Source organism: Neomonachus schauinslandi, chromosome X (assembly GCF_002201575.2).
Source record: "Neomonachus schauinslandi chromosome X, ASM220157v2, whole genome shotgun sequence".
NCBI classification, from domain to species: Eukaryota; Metazoa; Chordata; class Mammalia; order Carnivora; family Phocidae; genus Neomonachus; species Neomonachus schauinslandi.
This window is the reverse complement of record NC_058419.1, coordinates 70,660,574-70,681,590: the sequence shown is the minus strand read 5'-3', so window position 1 is coordinate 70,681,590 and position 21,017 is coordinate 70,660,574. Positions and strand designations below refer to the sequence as shown.

Below are 21,017 nucleotides of genomic sequence, written 5' to 3'. Positions count from 1 at the left end.
GCATCGGGCTCCCTGCTCTGCGGGGAGCCTGCTTCTCCCTCTCCCACTCCCCCTGCTTGTGTTCCCTCTCTCGCTGTGTTTCTCTCTGTCAAATAAATAAATAAAATCTTTAAAAAAAAAAAAAAAAAAAAAGATACATCTGAGAGTAATGTGTTTAACAAACTGAAGTACTGAGAAACTGGAGGGCAGAACACAAGTTAAGAACATATTACGTCATCCAGAAAGATAGTAAGGGCCTGAATTAGAGTAGTAACAGTATTCTTGGAAAGGACATTGATATGGGGACATTTTTAGAATTGGCCAGAATGTTGTGCTTGCTTCGGCAGCACATATACTAGAATTGGCCAGAATGTGATGCATTGGGTCAAGAAATGAGGAGAGGTACTTTTCGAATGGTGGCAAGAGGAGCTTTGTGAACACTCTTGGCAAAAGAAGCCTAACTAGTGAAATTTATAAAAACAGGCATTGAAAGTCTCTATATGTCCTGAAGGGCATATAGCAAAGAAACTCTATTCAAGGAAATCTACTAAACCTCAGTAAGAAGCAAGGGTCCATGGCACTCCCCTCACTCCTCAACTTCCAGTCTGTGGCCATGGTTTCTTCTGTTTCATCCCCCATAGCTCCAGGTTGCTGAAGTTCCACTTCAGGCAAGAGCAACCAAGATGGTCTAGGGATCCTTTCTTCTGCCTAGCCCCTATGTGTAGGGCAGAAGCTCTACTCCTGCTACAAAAGGCCAAGAATGCTGGGGCCTGATTACCCCAACCCATCTAATCGTAGGATATAGGTTCCATGTCAGGAGAGGCAAGCCAAGAAAAATAGAGCGTACTGCCCCTGCCCAGCACCCTACTCATAGAACAGAGCAGTCACTCAGGGAAGTGGGCTACTATCCCCACTCCCCAGTCCTGAACAGTGATACAGAGGTTCTGTCGTGGGGGGAAAGGCAGGCCATTGGAACAGCCATAGGAATGCAGCCCTCCCTAAGGGGCTCTCATTATTTGGGGACAGAGTTTGGGGAAGTTAACACCTAAAGGAGCTGTCAAAAATAATGGAAATTTTGGTGGTGAGCAATTAAGAAACTGATAGCTCCGCAAGAACCGTAAGTGAAACAGTAAACATATTCAAAGATAATAATGGCTGAAAATTTTCTAAATTTGCTGCAAAAAAATCTACACATCGAAGAAGTTCAATAAACTCCAAAATAAATGCAAAGGGATCCACACCAAAACACATTATGTCAAAATGTTGAAAGACAAAGACAAAACAACTTGAAAGCAGCAAAATAAAATGACTCATCACATACAAGCAAACCCCAATAAAATTAACAGCTGAATTCTTTTTTTTTTTTTTTAAGATTTTATTTATTTGACAGAGAGAGACACAGCGAGAGAGGGAACACAAGGGGGGGGAGCGGGAGAGGGAGAAGCAGGCTTCCCGCGGAGCAGGGAGCCCGACGCGGGGCTCAATCCCAGGACCCTGGGATCATGACCTGGGCCGAAGGCAGACGCTTAACGACTGAGCCACCCAGGCGCCCCATTAACAGCTGAATTCTCATCAAAAACAATGGAGGCCAGAAGACAGTGGGACAACATACTCAAAGTGCTGAAGTAAAATACTATCAACAAAGAATTGTATAGATAACGAAGCTTTCTTTCAAAAATGAAGACAAGGGACACCTGGGTGGCTCAGTCAGTTAAGCGTCTGCCTTTGGCTCAGGTCATGATCCAACTCGGGCTCCCTGCTCAGTGGGGAGTCTCTTTCTCCCTCTCCATCTGCCCCTCTGCCTGCTTGTGCTCTCTCACTCTCACTCTCTCTCAAATAAATAAAATCTTTAAAAAAATAAAGACATTTCCATATAAACAAAAGCCAAGTGATCTTGTTTTTAGCAGACCTACCTTACAATACTAAAAGAACTTTAGACTGAAAGCAAGTGATATCAGACAGTAATTTGAATCTACACACACACACACACACACACAGAAAACACAGAGTGCCAGTAAAGATATTATGTAGGTAATTCTAAAAGAGAGTATAGTTGCGTATTTCTTCTCCCTTCTCTTAACTGATTTAAAAAGCAATTATATAAAATAATGTTTATATAATTATATTGATGGACCCTATAACATAGAAATGTAATATATTTGACAAAAGAGGTGGCTGGGAGCAAAGTTGTATTTGAGTAAAGAAATGGCATCAGGTGGTAACATGAATCTACAGGAAGAAATGAGGAGAACCAGAAATGGTAAATAAGAACAAATTCTATAAATATATATTTGCTCTTCTTTCATCTCAGCTTATTTAGAGAACAAATTATATAAAGTAATAGTAATAATAATGAATTATGTGGTTACATCTAGATATAATTTACATAACAATAATAGCACAAAAAGGGAAGAGAACAGAGCTGTATAGGAATAATGTTTCTATATTTCACTGGAATTAAGTTAATATAAATCTGAAGTAGATTCTGATAAGATGTTTATTATAAGTACGAGGACAATCATTAAGAAAATAACTCAAGGGGCGCCTAGGTGGCTCAGTCATTAAGCGTCTGCCTTCAGCTCAGGTCATGATCCCTGAGTCCTGGGATCGAGCCCCACGTTGGGCTCCCTGCTCAGCGGGAAGCCTGCTTCTCCTTCTGCCTGCCGCTCCCCCTGCTTGTGCGCTTGCTCTCTCTCTGTCAAATAAATAAAATCTTTTAAAAAAGAAAATAGCTCAGAAATAGGGTGAAATAATCATTAAAGGAATCAATATGCTACCCTAAAAAATACTCATTCACTTAATGTAAAAGAAAACAGTAAGGAAAGAATGGAGGAACAAAAAAGATAGGACATTTAAAAAAAAGTAAACTTGAAAAGATGAATCCAAACATATCAATAAACATAATGTGAGTAGATTAAACCATCTACTCAAAAGGTAGAAATTGTCAGAGTGGATTAAAAAAAAAAAAACAAGATCTATAACAAGATATGCTGTCTACAGAAGGCACATGATGGATTCAAAGATACAAATAAGTTGAAAGCAAAAGGTTGGAAAAAGATCTACCATTCAAACACCAACCATAAAAGAGCTGATGTGGCTATACAGACAAAATACACTTTAAAACACAAAATATTACTAGAAATAGAAAGGAACATTTTATAATGATACAAGAGTCAACCCATTAGGAAGCTAACTATTATTAAAAAATATATGCACCTAGCAACAAAGCCTCAAAATACATGAAGCAAACACCGACAGAAATGAAGGGAGAAATAGACAAATCAATAATAATATTTAGACATTTCAATACCTCACTTTCAAAAATGGATAGAACAACTAGGCACAAGATCTGCAAGGACATCAAAGACTTAAAAATACTATAAACTAACTAGACCTAATAGACATCTATAGACTACTCCAACAGCAGGGTATACAGTCTTCTCAAGTACACATAGAACATTCTCCAGGATAGACCATATATTAGGCCATAAAACATGCCTCAGTAAGCTTAAAAGGAAAAAAAATAAGCTTAAAAGGAATGAAATAATATAAAGTATATTTTACAACCACAATGGAATGAAATAAGAAATCAATAACAGAAAGGAATTTGGGAAATTCACTAATATGAGGAAATTACACAACATAGTCCTAATTAAATAATGGATCAAAGAAGAAATCACATGGAAATTTTTTGATGAATAAAAACAAAGACATAATATACCAAAATTTGTGGGATGCAGCTAAAGCAGTGTTAGAGAGAAATTTGTAGTTGTTAATGCCTATATTAAAAATGAATAAAGATCTCAAATCAGTAACCTAGACTTCCACTTTAAGACACTGAAAAAAAAAAAAAATGAGCAAACTAAACCCAAAGCTAGCAGAAAGACAGAAATATTAAAGGTTGGAGTGGAAATTAATGAAATAGAGAATGGAAAAAATAATAGAGAAAATCAGTGAAACCAAAAATTGGACCTTGGAAATGATCAACAAATACTGACAAATCTTTAGGTAGGCTTAACAAGAAAAAAAGAAGATTCATTACTAAAATTAGGAATAAAGAGGGGATGTCACTACTGGTTTTCAGAATGAAAGGATTATAAGGGCATACTATGAGCAACTGTATGCCAACAAATTAAATAGCCTAAATGAAATGGGAAAATTTTTGGAAAGATAAAAATTATTGAAAGTGACTCAAGAAGAAATAGAAAATCTTTATAGACCCATAACAAGAGATTAATTTACTAGTTTAAAACTTTTCAGAAAGGGGGTGCCTGGGTGGCTTAGTCGGTTAAGCGTCTGACTCTTGATTTCGGCTCAGGTCATGATCTCAGGGTCCTGGGATCAAGCCCTGAGTTGGGCTCCGCGCTCAACAGGGAGTCTGTGTGAGGATTCTCTCTCTCCCTCTCCCCCTCCCTCTGCCCATCCCCCTGCACTCTTGTGTGCGCTCGCTCTCTTGAGTGAATGAATGAATGAATGAATGAATGAATAACTTACCAGAAAGAAAAGCCCTGGCCCAGATGGCTTCACTGGTGAGTTCTATCAGACATTTAAAGAGGAAATAATACCAAATTTTCGGAAACAATTCCAAAAAACAGAAGCAGGGGAAACATTTCCCAGCTCATTCGATGAGGCCAATATTTCCTTTATACCAAAACCAAAGACATCCGAAGAAAACTATAGACCAATATCTCTTATGAATATAAAAGTGAAAGTCTTTTTTTTTTTAAAGATTTTATTTATTTATCTGAGAGAGAGAATGGGAGACAGAGAGCATGAGAGGGGGAGGGTCAGAGGGAGAAGCAGACCCCCCGCTGAGCAGGGAGCCCGATGCGGGACTCCATCCCGGGACTCCAGGATCATGACCTGAGCCGAGGGCAGTTGCTTAACCAACTGAGCCACCCAGGCGCCCCTAGAAGTGAAAGTCTTCAACATAATACTAACAAATTCAATCCAGCAACATATAAAAAGAATGATACACCATGACCAAGTAGGGTTCATCTGAAAAAAATGTAAGCCTTCCTTAACATCTGAAAGTCAGTTGATATATTACACCATATCAGTAGAATAAAGGACAAGAACCACATGATTATCTCAGCAGACAGAAAACGCATTTGACAAAATCCATCACCCTTTCATAATAAAAACACTCAGGAAACTTGGAGAACTTCCTCAACCTGTTAAAGGGCATTTATGAAAAACCTGCAGCTGACATCATAATAGGGAAAGAAAGAATACTTTCCCCCTAAGATCAGGAACAGGACAAGAATATCCACTCTTGTCACTTTTATTCCACATTGTCCTGAAGGTTCTAGCCAGGACACTTAGGCAAGAAAAATATATAAAAGGCATCCAGATTGGAAAGGAAGAAGCAAAACTCTGTTAGCAGGTAACATGATTGTGTATGTATAAAATGCTAGAGAGGGGCGCCTGGGTGGCTCAGTCGGTTAAGCGACTGCCTTTGGCTCAGGTCATGGTCTCAGGGTCCTGGGATCGAGCCCCGCATCAGGCTCCCTGCTCGGCAGGAAACCTGCTTCTCCCTTTCCCACTCCCCCTGCTTGTGTACCCTCTCTCGCTGTCTCTCTCTCTGTTAAATAAATAAGTAAAATCTTTAAAAAAATAAAAATAAAATGCTAGAGAATCTACTAAAAAACTAGGAAAACTAATACATGAGTTCAGCAAGGTTGGAGGATATAAGTTCAATGTACAAAAGTCAGTTGTATTTCTTTACACTAGAAACGAATTTGAAAATGAAGAAAACAATTCCATTTATAATAGCATCAATAAGAATAAAATGCTTAGGAATAAACTTAACAAATGTAAAACTTATACACTAAATTCTATAAAACATCATTGAAATAATTAAATAAATGGAAAGATAGCCCATGTTCATGGCTGGGAAGACTTAATATGCTTAAGATGGAATACTCTCCCCCCCCCCCCAAAAAAAAGATGGAATACTTCCCAGATTGATCTACAGATTTAGTACAATCTCTATCAAAATTCCAGCTGGCTTATTTGCAGAAATTCACATGCTGATCCTAAAATTCATATGGAAATGGAAGTGATCCAGAATAGGCATAACAGTCTTGAAAGAGAAGAATAAGTTTGGAGATGTCACATTTCCTGTTGGCAATACATCCATCACCTCACATAGTTTTTTTCAGTGTGGTGAGAACACTTAAGATTTAAGATTAACACTAACCCTAACACTTAGCAGATTTCAAGTATACAATACAGTATTACTGACTATAATCACTATTATATATTGATCCCCAGAACTTACTCATTTGTACCTTTGGCCAACTTTTCCCTATTTTCCCCACCCCCAGTTCCTGGTAACCACCATTACTCTCTGGTTCTATGAGTTTGACTTCTTTAGATTCCACATGTAAGTGAGATCATACAGTATTTGTCCTTCTTAGTTTGGTTTATTTCAGTTACCATAATGACCTTTAGGTTCATCCATGTTGTTGCAAATGGCAGGATTTCCTTCTTGTTTGTGGCTGAATAATATTCCATTGTATACATATGCCCCATTTTCTTTATCCATTTATCTGTCGACACTTACGTTGTTTCCATATCTTGGTTACTATGAATAATGCTGCAATGAATATGAGAATGCAGATACCTCTTCAAGATACTGATTTCATATTACATTTCCTTTGAATATATACCCAGTAGTGGGATTGCTAGACTGTATGGTAGTTCTATTTTTATTTTTTGAGGAACCTCCATAATGTTTTCCATAATGACTGTTACATTGAAAGACTCTTTAGTTATGTTATAAGGTTTCATGTTAGCTAGCTGAATCGCAATTAAAAGTCTGACTTTTTTCTTCTCAGGACCGTAAGAGGCAATATGAACTGCTCAAACTTGAAAGAAACTTCCAGAAACAGTCTAATGTGCTCAGACGTAAAACTGAGGAGGTAAGAAAATCCAATCTACTAGGTCACCTTCAGGCTTAGGTGCTGACAAAGTAGTATCCCTTAAACGAGCCAGTGTCCTGAGAAACCAGTGATACCAATCTTGGCCAGCAATTCCTAAGTCTTAATCCCTGTTTATATGTCATGAACTGTGAGCAGATAAAAATCTGAAGAAAATGGTACTGTTCAAATAAGGATTTTTTTTTTCCGATTGGGCTTTCTTATTTCCAAAAAAAAATACAGAGTAATATTGAGAAGTGACATTGCCAGACACTTTCAGTCCAAAGTACTTCTTTGAAATGTGTACCTCTCCTAGGCTCTAAAGCAGTAGCTGTTCTCCAGTATTATGTGCACGGAGACTTAAAAGTTGATTCCTATAGGAACTCAAACCCATAGAATTTTTTTCATTTTTCTTTACTAAGAAAGTAAAATGGAAATTAAAACATTTTTTTTTGGTCAACCTTCAATTCAACATTACTGTGAGCCATTTTTATTTAGGCAGCAGCTGCCAACAAGCGTCTCAAGGATGCTCTCCAAAAACAACAGGAGGTCGCAGATAAGCGGAAAGAGACTCAGAGCCGTGGAATGGAAGGCACTGCAGCTCGAGTGAAGGTATGGACAGCTTGCGCTGCCATTTCTCTTATCTACACTGGGGATAGGGAAGACGTGGAAAAAAGCTTTCTTTTGGTTCAGAATTAAACACTTCAAAATCTGAAGTTCTCCCCGAAAGCCTGATTTCCTAATGATACCTTTGAATATCTTTGAACAGATGTTAAAGACCAAGAGTAGAGAACCCTTTCCGTCCCTGCCTCCACTGAAGTTCAGTTAGTTTTTTTTAACAGTTTTACTGAGGTACAACTGACCTACAATAAACCGTACATATTTAACGTGTACAATTTAATAAGCTATGACACAGATGCACCCATGAAATCAGCACCACAATCAAGACAATGTCAACGTCCGTCATGACCAAAACATACTTTGTACGCCTTGGTAATCCTTTTCTCCCCTCCCCAGTCCACCCCTCTCCTTCCCAATCTCCAGGCAACCATTACATCTGCTTTCTGTCACTATAGATTAGTTTTTATTTTCTATGTATAAAAAATTAATCATACAGTATGTTTTCTTTTTCTGACTTTCATTCAGCATAATTATATCAAGATTCATCCCTGTGGTTGTGTGTCTCAATACTTCTTTCCTTTTTATTGCTGAATGGCATCCTGTTATATGGCTGTCCCACAATTCATTTATCCATTCACCTGCTGGTGGGCATTTTGTGGTGTTTCCAGTTTTTAGTTATTACAAATATTGTACTGAACATTTATATATACAAGTGTTTGTGTGGATATAGGTTTTTATTTCTTTTGGGTAGGTAACCTAGGAGTGGACTGGCTGGCTCTCTCATATGGTAGGTGTATGTTTTAACTTTTAAGCGACTGCAAAAATTGTTTTCCCAGGTGGTTGTACCTTTCTACTAGCAATTTATGAGTGTTCTTGTTGCTGTACATTCTTAGGAATACTGAGTATGATCAGTCTTTTAAATCTTAGGTATTCTAGTGAATGGGTAGTGGTACCTCATTGTGATTTTAGTTTTCATTTCCCTTATGACTAATGATGTTGAGCATCTTTTCATGTGCTTATTTGCCATACGTATGTTATGTGAAATATCTGTTCAAATCTTCCCCATTTTTTTGTTTGTTTGTTTGGTTTGCTTTTTGTTTTTGTGTTTTTTTTTTTTTTTAGAGAGAGAGAGACAGAGCACAACCAGAGAGGGAGAAGCAGCCTCCCCGCTGAGCAGGGAGCCCGACATGAGGCTCGATCCCAGGACCCTGGGATCATGACCTGAGCCAAAGGCAGATGCTTAACGACTGAGCCACCCAGGCGCCCTAAATCTTCCCCATTTTTTTAAAGATTTTATTTATTTATTATTTGAGAGAGAGGCAGAGTGAGAGGAAGAGGGGCTAGATCCCAGGACCCCTAGATCACCACCTGAGCCAAAGGTGGATGCTTAACCAATTGAGCCACCAGGCGCCCCCCCTTCCCCATTTTTTAATTGGGTTGTCTTTTTTTACTACTTTTCAGTTAGAATTCTTTATATATTCTAGATATATCCAACAAAGGACTTTTATGTTTTATAAATTTCTCCTGGGCTGTAGCTTGCCTTTCGCCTTTTTAACAGGGTCTTTTGAAGAGCAAGGCTTTTTAATTTTGATGCCATCCAATTTATTGACATTTTTTCTTTTATGCTTAATGGGTTTTATGCCCTGTTTAAGAAATATTTGCCAAACCCAAGGTCACTAAGATTTCCCTCTAAATTTTCTTCTAGAATTTTTTTTAAGTTTGAATTTAATTTTTATTTTTTTATTGTGTTCAATTAGCCAACATACAGTACATCATTAGTTTTTGATTTAGTGTTCAACGATTCATTAGTTGCATATAACACCTATTGCTCATCACTACACGTGCCCTCCTTAATACCCATCACCCAGTTACCCCATCCCCCACCCACCTCCTTCTGTAACCCTCAGTTTGGTTCCCGGAGTCCAGAGTCTCTCATCGTTTGTCTCCCTCTCTGATTTCTTCCCCTTCAGTTTTCCCTCCCTTCCCCTGTGGTCCTCCGCACTATTCCTTATGTTCCACATATGAGTGAAACCATATAATTGTCTTTCTCTGCTTGACTTATTTCACTTAGCCTAATCCCCTCCAGTTCCATCCATGTCGATGCAAATGGTGGGTATTCATCCTTTCTGATGGCTGAGTAATATTCCATTGTATATATGAACCACATCTTCTTTATCCATTCGTCTGATGAAGGGCATCTCAGCTCCTTCCACAGTTTGGCTATTGTGGACATTGCTGCTATGAACACTGGGGTGCAGGTGCCCCTTCTTTTCACTATATATCTTTGGAGTAAATACCTAGTAGTGCAATTGCTGGGTCATAGGGTAGCTCTATTTTTAACTTCTTGAGGAACGTCCATACTGTTTTCCAGAGTGGCTGTACCAGCTTGCATTCCCACCAACAGTGTACGAGGGCTCCCCTTTCTCCACATCCTCGCCAACACTTGTTTCCTGTCTTGTTAATTTTTGCCATTCTAACTGGTGTAAGGTGGTATCTCATTGTGCTTTTGATTTGTATTTCCCTGATGGGTAATGATGTTGAACATTTTTTCATGTGTCTGTTAGCCATTTGTTTGTCTTCTTTGGAAAGGTGTCTGTTCATGTGTTCTGCTCATTTTTTGACTGGATTATTTGTTTTTTGGGTGTTGAGTTTGAGAAGTTCTTTATAGATCTTGGATACAGCCCTTTATCTGTAATGTCATTTGCAAATATCTTCTCCCATTCTGTGGGTTGCCTCTTAGTTTTGTTGACTATTTCCTTTGCTGTGCAAAAGCTTTTTATTTTATACAGTTTTAAGCTTTACATTTAAGTCTATGATTCATTTTGACATGACACCTTTGTCAAAATCAATTGTCCATAAATCAATTTCTAGATTCTATTCCATTGACCTATCTTTATACGAATACCAACATGTTTCATCAGACTAGCCTTGTAATAAGTTCTGAAATCAGGTAGTATAAGCCCCCCAAAGTTGTTATTCTCTTTCAAAGTTGTTTTGGGAAAACTAGGTGCTGTGCATTTTCATATAAATTTTAGAATCAGCTTGTTAATTTCCATAAAAAAGTCTACTGGGAATTTGATTAGGATTACATAGAATCTATATATAAACTTGAGGAGAATTTATATCTTAACAGTATTGAGTCTTTTGATTTATGAACACCATGCATCTCTCCATTTATTTAAATCTTTAATTTCTCTCAGTAGTGTTTTGGTTTTCAGTATACAGGTGTTGCACATCTTTTGTCAAATATATTCTTAAGTATTTCATATTTTTATGATATCGGAAATGTTTTTTTCAATTTCCAATTGTTTGGACATATTCATTGGTTCTTATAGCTCTTTTGGGTTTTTTTAATTGAAGATTTTATCCATTTATTTGACAGAGAGAGAGGCAGTGAGAGCAGGAACACAAGCAGGGGGAGTGGGAGAGGGAGAAGCAGACACCCGCCGAGCAGGGAGCCCAATGTGGGACTCAATCCAAGGACCCTGGGATCATGACCTGAGCTGAAGGCAGATGCCCAATGACTGAGCCACCCAGGCGCCCCCTTTTTTAATTTTTTTTTAAGATTTTATTTATTTATTTGACAGAGAGAGCACACAGCAGGGGGAGCAGCAGGCAGAGGGAGAAGGAGTGAGAGAAGCAAGCTCCCCACCGAGCAAGGACCCCGAACCCGATGGGGGGCCCAATCCCAGGACCCTGGGATCATGACACTGAGCCGAAGGCAGACATTTAACTGACTGAGCCACCAAGGCTCCCCTCTTACAGCTTTTTTATAGAGGCTACATAGTCAATCATGTCATCTGCAAATAGAGACAATTTTATTTACTTATTAGCTCTGTATGCCCCTTTTTTTAACTTGATCTTGTCTTACTACACTTGCTAGAACCTCCAGTAAAATATTTAATTGAGTAGGTGAAAAGAGACATCCTTGCTTTTCTCCCAATCTTGGGGAGATACCATTCAATCCTTCACCATCAAATATGATATTTGCTACAGGTTTCAGTTTATGTCCTTTATCAGTTTGAAGAAGTTCCTGTCTATCCCTAGTTTGCTGAAAGTTTTTATCGTGAACGGATGTTGGGGTTTTTTCAAAAGTTTTTTCTGAATCCTATTGAGATGATCTTATGGTTTGTTTTTACTCTGTTAGTATGGCAAATGACATTGATTTTTTTCAACTTTATTAAGGCATATCTGACATACTGTAAGATTTACCTTTTGTAGTATACAATTCTGAGAGTTTTGACAACACATATAGTTGTAGAACCACCATCACAAGCAAGGTATAGGAGAGTTTTATTGTCCTCCCTAATTCCTCTCTACCTGTTTGTGATCAGCTCCTCCCACAACCCTAGCCGTTGGCAAACACTGATGTATATTCTGTCATAATTGTTTTCCCTTTGCATCAGTGTCATATAAATAGAAACATATAAAAAAAAAGAAACATATAGCATGACTTCTTTCACTTAGCATAATGCATTGGAGACTCATTTATAAATGTTGCATGAATCAGTAATTTCTGCCTTTTTTTTTTTTTTTTTTTTTTTTGCTGAGTTGTATTCCACTGTATGGATATCCCACAGTTTATCAATTCACCTATTAAGGGATATCTTGGAGTTTTTTTCCAGTTTTTTTTAATCTTTTGTATATTTTATTTATTTACTTGAGAGAGAGAGAACACAGAGGGAGAGGGAAAAGCAGACTCCCCACTGAGCAGAGAGCCCGATGCAGGGCTCCATCCCAGGACCCTGAGATCATGAACCTAGCGGAAGGCAGATGCTTAACCAACTAAGCCACCCAGGCACCCCTTTTTTCCAGTTTTTGGTGATTATGAATAAAGCTGCTATAAAAACATTTATATACAGGTTTCTGTGTAAACATAGGTAAACATTTCACTTGGGTAAATACCTAGGAGTAGAATTGCTAGGTCATATGGTAAGTGTATGTTTAACTTTATAAGAAACTGCCAAATTGTTTATCCGGTTGTTCATTGCTGGTTTATAGAAATACAATTGATTTTTGTATATTAACTTTTGTCTTTTGACTTTATTAGTCTAGTAACTATTTTGTAGGTTCTTTGGGATTTTCTACACAAACAGTCATGCCATCTGTAAATACAGATTTATTTCTTCCTTTCTAATCTGTATCTTTTATTTCTCTTACTTGTCCTATTACATCAGCTTGGACCTTCAGGATAATGTTGAATAGGAGTGGTGACAGTAGAAACCATTCTATTTTTCCTGATCTTGGGGGAAAGGATTCAGTCTTTCACCATTAAGTATGATGTTAGCTGTAGGTTTTTCATAGATACCCTTTATCAGATTGAGGAAGTCCTTTTTTTTAAGATTTTATTTATTTATTTGAGAGAGCACAAGCCGGGGGGTAGGGGAGGAGCAGAGTTGCTGAGCACAGAGCCCCTTGCAGGGCTTGATCCCAGGACCCCAAGATCATGGCCCGAGCCAAAATCAAGAGTCAGATGCTTAACCGTCTGAGCCACCCAGGCACCCCACAGATTGAGGAAGTTCTTATGTATTCTTAATTTGTTGTAAGGTTTTATTCTGTGTTTTGATATTCAATTATGAAACCAGGCTTGCGTTCCTTGGATAAACTCCACTTGGTTGTGATATATCATCCTTTTTATGTATTGTTGAATTCAGCAGTATATAAAATTAAAATTTTTCTAAAATAAAAATTTTGTGTAAAATTTTGCATCTCTGTTCATGAGGGATATTGGTCTGTTGTTTTCTTATAATGTCTTCATCTGGTTTTGGTATCAAAGTAATGTTGGCCTCTTCGGATTAGTTGGGAAGTATTCCTTCTTTTTCAATTATCTGGAAGAGTTTGTATAGAATTAATATTGTTTCTTCTTTAAAAGTTGGGTAAAATTCACAAGTTAAGTCATCTGGGCCTGAAGGGTTTTTTTGTTAGATTTGCTTTGGGGAGTAGGTGAAAATTAACTAAAATTCAGTTTTTTAAAATAGATATAGGGTTGCTCAGGTTATATATTTCTTCTTAAGTAAGCTTTGGTAGTTTGTGTGTTTTGGTGAACTTGTCTGCTTCATCTAAGTTGTCAAATAAAGTTATTCATAATATTCCCTTATCCTTCTAAAGTCTGTAAAAGCTGTGGTAATATCATCTTACTCCTGTTATTGATATTTTGTGCCTTTTTCCTTTTTCATGATCAGTTTGGCTAGAGGTTTATCAAAGAACCAGCTCATTCTTACTAATGGTTAAAATGGTAAATTTTATGTTATGTGTATTTTACCAAAATTTTAAAAATGTCCCCCAAACCCCAACTTATTAATTTCCAATCTGATCTTTATTATTTCCTTACTTCTGGCTTGGATTTAATTAGCTTTTATTTTTTTTAGTTTCTTAAGGTAGAAGCTGAGGTCATTGATTCGAGGGTTGGTTTTTTTTTTGGTTTTTTTTTGGGTTTTTTTTTTTTGAGGCGGGGAGAGGGGCAGAGGGAGTGGGAGGGAAAGAATCCCAAACAGGCTCCATGCCCAGAGCAGAGCCTGACACAGGACTCAGTCTCACAACCCTGAAATCATGACCTGGGCTGAAATCAAGAGTTGGATGCTTAACCGACTGAGCCATCCTGGTGCCCCTTCTTCTTTCCTAATATAGGCATTTAGTGCTATAAATTTCCCCTTAAGTAATCCTTTAATGACATCCCACAGATTTTGATACTTATATTTTCATTTTCATTCAATTCAAAATGCATTCTAATTTCCCTGTTGATTTCTTCTTTGACCCAAGGGTTTTTTTACAAGTGAGTTACTTAGTTTCCAAATATTGGGGTATTTTTCTAGATATCTTTGTGTTATGATTTCTAATTTAATTTCATTGTGGTTAGAGAACATTGTGTGACTTGAATCCTTTCAAATTTAATGAGGCTTATTATGGCTTAGAATATGGTCAATCTTGGCAAATATTTTATGTGTACTTGAGAAGAACATGTATTTTGCTATTGTTGGAGAGAGTGTTCTATAAATGTCAATCTTTTCTATTTGATTATGCTGTTCATTTCTACTGTATCCTTGCCGATTTTCTGCCTTATTCTATCATTTATTGAGAAGTGGGTATTCACATCTCCAACTTGAATTATGGATTTGTCTTTTTCACCTTGTAGTTCTACTTTTGCTTCATGTATTTTGACGCTCTGTTATTAGGGGTGTAAATAATTAGGATTAATTGATCCTTTCATTATTATGAAATGATCTTTTTTATTCCTGGTAATATTCTTTGTTCTGAAATCTACTTTTTCTGATAATAATGTAGGCCCTCCAGCTTTTTTTTTTTTTTACTAATGCTAGAATGGTATATATATACATATATATACACATATAATGGTATATATATACATATGTATGTGTATATATATATATATATATGTATGTGTGTGTGTGTATATATATATATATACCTCTCGCATTCCCCCTGCTTGTGTGAGAGAGAGAGAGCACAGAGGGAGAAGCAGAATCCCCGCTGAGCAGAGAGCCCGATGCGGGGCTTGAGCCCAGGACCCTGAGTTCATGACCTGAGCTGAAGGCAGACACTTAACTGACTGAGCCACCCAGGCACCCCAAAAAGATTATTAATTTATTTGAGAGAGAGGGAATGCGTGCATGAGAGGTAGAGAGAGAGCATGAGCATGAAAGGAGAGGCAGAGGAGAGGGAGAAGCAGACTCCCTGCTGAGCAGGTGTCCGATCTGGGGCTCCATACCAGGACCCTGGGATCATGACCTGAGCTGAAGGCAGACATTTAACCGACTGAGCCACCCAGCCGCCCCTAAAATGGTATATATTTTTTAATCCCTTTGGTTTTAACCTATCTGTGCCTTCGTTTTTAAAGTGTGTTTCCGGGGTATCTGGCTGGCTCAGTCAAAAGAACATGCAACTCTTTTTTTGTTTGTTTTAAAGATTCTCATTTATTTATTTATTTGAGAGAGAGCACAGTGGGAGGGAGAGGCAGAGGGAGAAACAGACTCCCCACTGAACAGGGAGCCCTATTCAGGGCTCAATCCCAGGACCCTGAGATCATGACCCCTGAGCCACAGGCAGATGCTCAATCAACTGAGCCACCCAGGTGCCCTGAAGAGCATGCAACTCTTGATCTCAGGGTCATGAGTTCAAGCCCCACATTGAGTGTAGAGATTATTTAAAATACATACATAAACTTAAAAAAAAATAAAATGTGTTTCTTCTAGGCAGCATATAGTTGGGTCTAGCTTTTATAATACAGTCTAACAATCTGCATTTTAATTGGGGTGTTTAGACCATTTGCTTTTATTATGATTATTGATATGGGTAGGCTTGACTCTATTATCTTGCTATTTTCTATTTGTCCCATCTGTTCATCATTCCTTTTATTTTGTTTGTTTTCTGGCTTCTTTTGGATCAACTGAGTATTTTTGTGATTTCGTATTATCTCCTTTGTTGGCTTATGTATGATTTTGGTGCTTAAATTATAAACATTAAGGATTAAGTCCTTTTGAATAATTGACTCCTTTACCACTATGAAATAATCTTTTTTATCCTCAATAATAGTCTTTGATGTGAATTTTACATTATCTGATGTTAATATATTCACTCACTCCACCCTCCTTTTGATTACTTTTAAGCATTGTATGTCTCCATCAAAAGTGAAAATGGGGACGCCTGGGTGGCTCAGTCAGTTAAGCGGCTGCCTTCGGCCTGGGTCATGATCCCAGGGTCCTGGGATCGAGTCCCACATCGGGCTCCTTGCTGAACAGGGAGTCTGCTTCTCTCTTTCTCTCTCTCCCTCTGCTTATGCTCTCTCTGTCAAATAAATAAAATCTTTAAAAAAAAAAAAAGTGAAAATGTTCTCAGAGATGGTTACTTTTTAGAAACTAAATTTAGTTTTGTTTGCTTAAAAAATTTCATTCATCGATTTTAAAGATTAAGAGTGCATATCTAAGTATGTCTCCTAAGGCAAGAGAAACAAAAGCAAAAATAAACTATTGGTAGTACATCAAAATAAAAAGCTTTTGCACAGTGAAGGAAACCATCAACAAAGCAAAAAGGCAACCTACTGAATGGGAGAAGATATTTGCAAATGATATATCCAATAAGGGGTTAATATCCAAGATATATAAAGAACTTGTACAACTCAACACCAGAAAAGCAATCAAATTAAAAAATGGGCAGAGGACCTAAATAGACATTTTCCCAAAGAAGACATACACATGGCCAACAGACACATGAAAAAATGCTTTAACATCACTACTCACCAGATCAGACTACAATGAGATATTACCTTACACCTGTCAAAATGGCTAAAATCAGAAAGACAAAAAATAACAAGTGTTGGCAAGGATGTGAAGAAAAAGGAACTTTTGTGTATTGTTGGTGGGAATGTAAATTGGTACATCTACTGGGGAAAACAGTATGGAGGTTCCTCAAAAAATTAAAAATAGAAATACCATATGATCCAGTAATTCCACTACTGGGTATTTACTCAAAGAAAATGAGAACACTAACTTGAAGATATTTGCACCCCATGTGTATTGCAGCATTATTTACAATAGCCAAGATAAGGAAGCAACCTAAGTGTCCACTGATAGATAAATGGGTAAAGAAGATATGATACACACACACACAGCACACACAATGGAATGTTACACAGCCATAAAAAAAGGATGAGATCTTGCCATTTGTGACAACGTGGATGGACCTAATACCTCTAGGGTATTATGCTAAGTGAAATAAGTCAGACTGAGAGACAAATAGCATATGATTTCACTCATATGTGGAATCTAAAAAACAAATGAATGAACAAACAAAAAGCAGAATCAGACCTATAAATACAGAGAACTAACGGATGGTTGCCGGAGGGAAAGGGGGAGTAGAGGCATGGGCAAAATGGGTGAAGGGGAGTGGAAGGTACAGGCTTCTAGTTATGGAATGAAGTCACAGGAATAAAAAGAATAGCATCAATATAGTCAATGATACTGTAATAGCGTTGTATGGTGACAGATGGTAGCTATACTGGTAGTGAACACAGCATAACATATAGAGATGTTGAATCACTATGTTGTACACAGGAAACTAGTGTAACATTATGTGTCAACTATACTCAAATAAAAAAATTTAAAAAAGAGGGCGCCTGGGTGGCTCAGTTGGTTGGGCGACTGCCTTCGGCTCAGGTCATGATCCTGGAGTCCCGGGATCGAGTCCCGCATTGGGGTCCCTGCTCGGCGGGGAGTCTGCTTCTCCCTCTGACCCTCCCCCCTCTCATGTGCTTTCTCTCATTCTCTCTCTCTCTCAAATAAATAAATAAAATCTTTAAAAAAAAAAATTTTAAAAAGAATGGGTGCCTGTGTATTAAATAGAACAGATAATCAAAATATATTTCAATTCCTTATCATGACTAGTTAAGGACAAGTTAAGGAGAAAATGGAGAAGGCAAAGACAGTGTTTAGAAATACTAGGGTTATCTAGAGAAAGATTTTCTGCAGAAAGCCTTTCTTATGACCTTTTAGGATATTGCTGTTAAGAGCTCTTGGAGAGCTATTACAATTTTGGGTGAGTGTAGGCATGAATGGAAATCTCACTTCTACTTGTGTGGGCTCTGTTCTGAGTGAAATTAAGTCTGGAGCTGAATCTAGCCCATGGGCCAGAGATCCCTCATCCCTAACCCAACATCACCAATTTCTCTTCTAGAATTGGCTTGCAAATGAAATTGAGGTTATGGTCAGTACTGAGGAAGCCAAACGCCATCTGAATGACCTTCTTGAAGATAGAAAGATCCTGGCTCAGGATGTGGCTCAACTCAAAGAAAAAAAGGAATCTGGGGAGAATCCACCTCCTAAACTCCGGGTAAGCACCCTCATGGAAATACATTACCAATAATCAGACTCTGCGCCCCCCAGAAACCCTCACAACTTTGGAGGATTACTTTCCTTTTAGCACTTCGTCCTCATTCCCACTATTCTTTACAGAGGCGCACATTCTCGCTTGCTGAACTACGTGGTCAAGTTTCTGAGTCAGAGGATTCCATTACAAAGCAGATTGAAAGCCTAGAAACTGAAATGGAACTCAGGTAATGTGACTATCTCTTAAGGCATTGTAATTTATAAAAATCTATGCCTGGACTCAAAATAGAACCTATCAATCCAGTGATTCAAACACTTGTTTTTCAAAGGCTTTGTGATGATAGAGAAGTGAGAAAACGTAGCAATTTTTTTGAACCATACAGTTCACTAGACACGTTAGATACATTTTCTCATTTAATCCTTCCCTGTGAAGTATTATTATACCTTATGAGGTAAATATCACTTTTTTTTTTAAGATTTTATTTTTTTATTTGAGAGGGAGTGAGAGAGAGAGAGAGCACATGATCTGGGGGTGGGGAGAGGGACAGAGGGAGAGGGAGAAGAAGCAGACTCTCCAGCTGAGCAGGGAGCCCAATGCAGGACTCGATCCCAGGACCCGGAGATCATGACCTGAGCTGCCGTAGGCAGATGCTCAGCCAACTGAGCCACCCAGGTGCCCCTAAGTATCATTCTTCTGACTTTAAAGATTTAAACAGAAGTTCAGAAATCTTTTTTCATTATTTTTCTTAATTTTTATTTTTTTAGAGTATGCAGGGGAGTGGGGCAGAGGGAGAGAGAGAATCCCAAGCAGACTCCCTGCCAAGCACAGAACTCAATGCAGGGCTCTATCCCATGACCCCGAGATCATGACCTGAGCCAAAATCAAGAGCTGGACACCCAATTAACTGAGCCACCCAGGCGCCCCACAAGTTCAGAAATCTTAAGGAACGTGCTCAAGGTTATACAGAGCTGGGATTCAAAACCTGGTCTATCGGGGCGCCTGGGTGGCTCAGTTGGTTAAGCATCTGCCTTTGGCTCAGGTCATGTCCTGGGATTGAGCCCTACATTGGGCTCCCTGGTCAGCGGGAAGCCTGCTTCCCTTTCCCTCTGCCTGCCACTCCCCTTGCTTGTGCTTTCTTTCTCTCTAATAAATAAATAAAATCTTAAAAAAAAAAAAAACCTGGTCTATCTAATTCCAAAGCCCATGCTCTTTATGTTGCACCACATGTTAGTATCTCTGAAATGTAGAATTGGCTAAAAACAAAACTTTAGAGGAAATCAAGAACTGATGGCAGAAGAGCAACAGTACAGAAGGAAGAGAACGTTAGGGATCATCAGCAAAGTAGATATAATAATGTATAAGTAAAGTTATCATGAGCATTAGATTAGTACGTAAAGTACATAGCAAATACTTGGCATATTAGAAGTGCTCAGTGAACATTCTCTCTTTCTCCTTTTCTGGCTCTAAGACCAGAAATTATGCTGCTCTAATCACTATTACTGTCTTCTAAGTATCTGTAAAATCTAGAAGGAATCGAACTTTCACAGAGATTTTATAGCGTCTTAGGATAATAGAATTGTATTGCCCAGAAGACCTTAATGATCATTTAAATTTTTTTCTGGCAACACGTACTAGCTGTTTATCTTTGGATACGTCTATAAGTCACCCAACATTTGAGTGTCTGCTTTATGCTGCACTGGATGCATGCAGTTGGGATATATAGAAAGTAGGTGGCATCACCCTTGCTCTCAAGTGGAAATAGTATAATGCCACAGTGGTGTGTTGGAATTATTTGTTAAAATTGCAGGAATGTTGTGAACCCTTGATAGCTTACCACATTTATACCACAGAAATAGCAAAATTACAAATCGGGTCTGGTTTTTTAAGTGCTGGTTGTGAAACATTCACCTGCACACCACTGTGCATAATTAAATGATTAAATGTTAGGCAGGTGCCAAGTAGAGAGCAATTAAACAGAAGTGAGTTTAATCAAGGCAATTTCCCTAAAGTTGATGAGACATAAACTGAATTTTTTTTTAATTTTATTTATTTATTTGTCAGAGAGAGAGAGAGAGAGGGAACGCGCACAAGCAGGGGGAGCAGCAGGCTCCCCCCTGAGCAAGGAGCCTGACGCAGGACTCTCTCCCAGGACTCCGGGATCACGATCCGGGCCGAAGGCAGACACCCAACCAACTGAGCCACCCAGGCATCCCGAGACATAAACCAAATTTTAAAAATACCTAAGGGACATGAATTATCAGAGGAGACAGGAAAGGCCATATGACAGACAACAATCCTGAAGTGTTCTAGCTTACCTCTTCCAAGAAGCCTTCCCTGACACTTCATCCCCCACTCATCCTCCTCTCTAAACACTGTCAGAACTTACAGTAGTCAATCGTGTATGTGGTACAGTGGATGTATATTATCTTTATATTTATTAATTTTTTACATTTATTAGTCTTGTCAATATAAATTGATCATAAGCTTGTTGAAGGAAAGGACTATATATTAGGCCAGAGTTCTCGGGGTATTGTCTGCAACCCCTGGGGGTCTCTGAGCAATTAAAATGATTTTTATAATATGAAGACTTCATTTGCCGTTTTTACTCCATCGACATTTGCCATGATGGTGCCAAGCAACAGTGGACAAAAAATG

At 38.2% G+C, this 21,017-nt stretch overlaps 1 protein-coding gene across 1 annotated transcript in view; it reads left to right on the top strand.

Moving 5' to 3' along the window:
• The window catches only part of KIF4A (kinesin family member 4A), a 115,430-nt gene that overhangs the window by 75,438 nt on the left and 18,975 nt on the right, over positions 1-21,017 (top strand). Inside the window, exons 18-21 of the mRNA XM_021680348.2 lie at positions 6,822-6,905; positions 7,401-7,514; positions 18,210-18,365; positions 18,488-18,588. Of these exons, the coding sequence (XP_021536023.1) occupies positions 6,822-6,905; positions 7,401-7,514; positions 18,210-18,365; positions 18,488-18,588 (455 nt within the window). The remainder of the gene's footprint in view (positions 1-6,821; positions 6,906-7,400; positions 7,515-18,209; positions 18,366-18,487; positions 18,589-21,017) is intronic.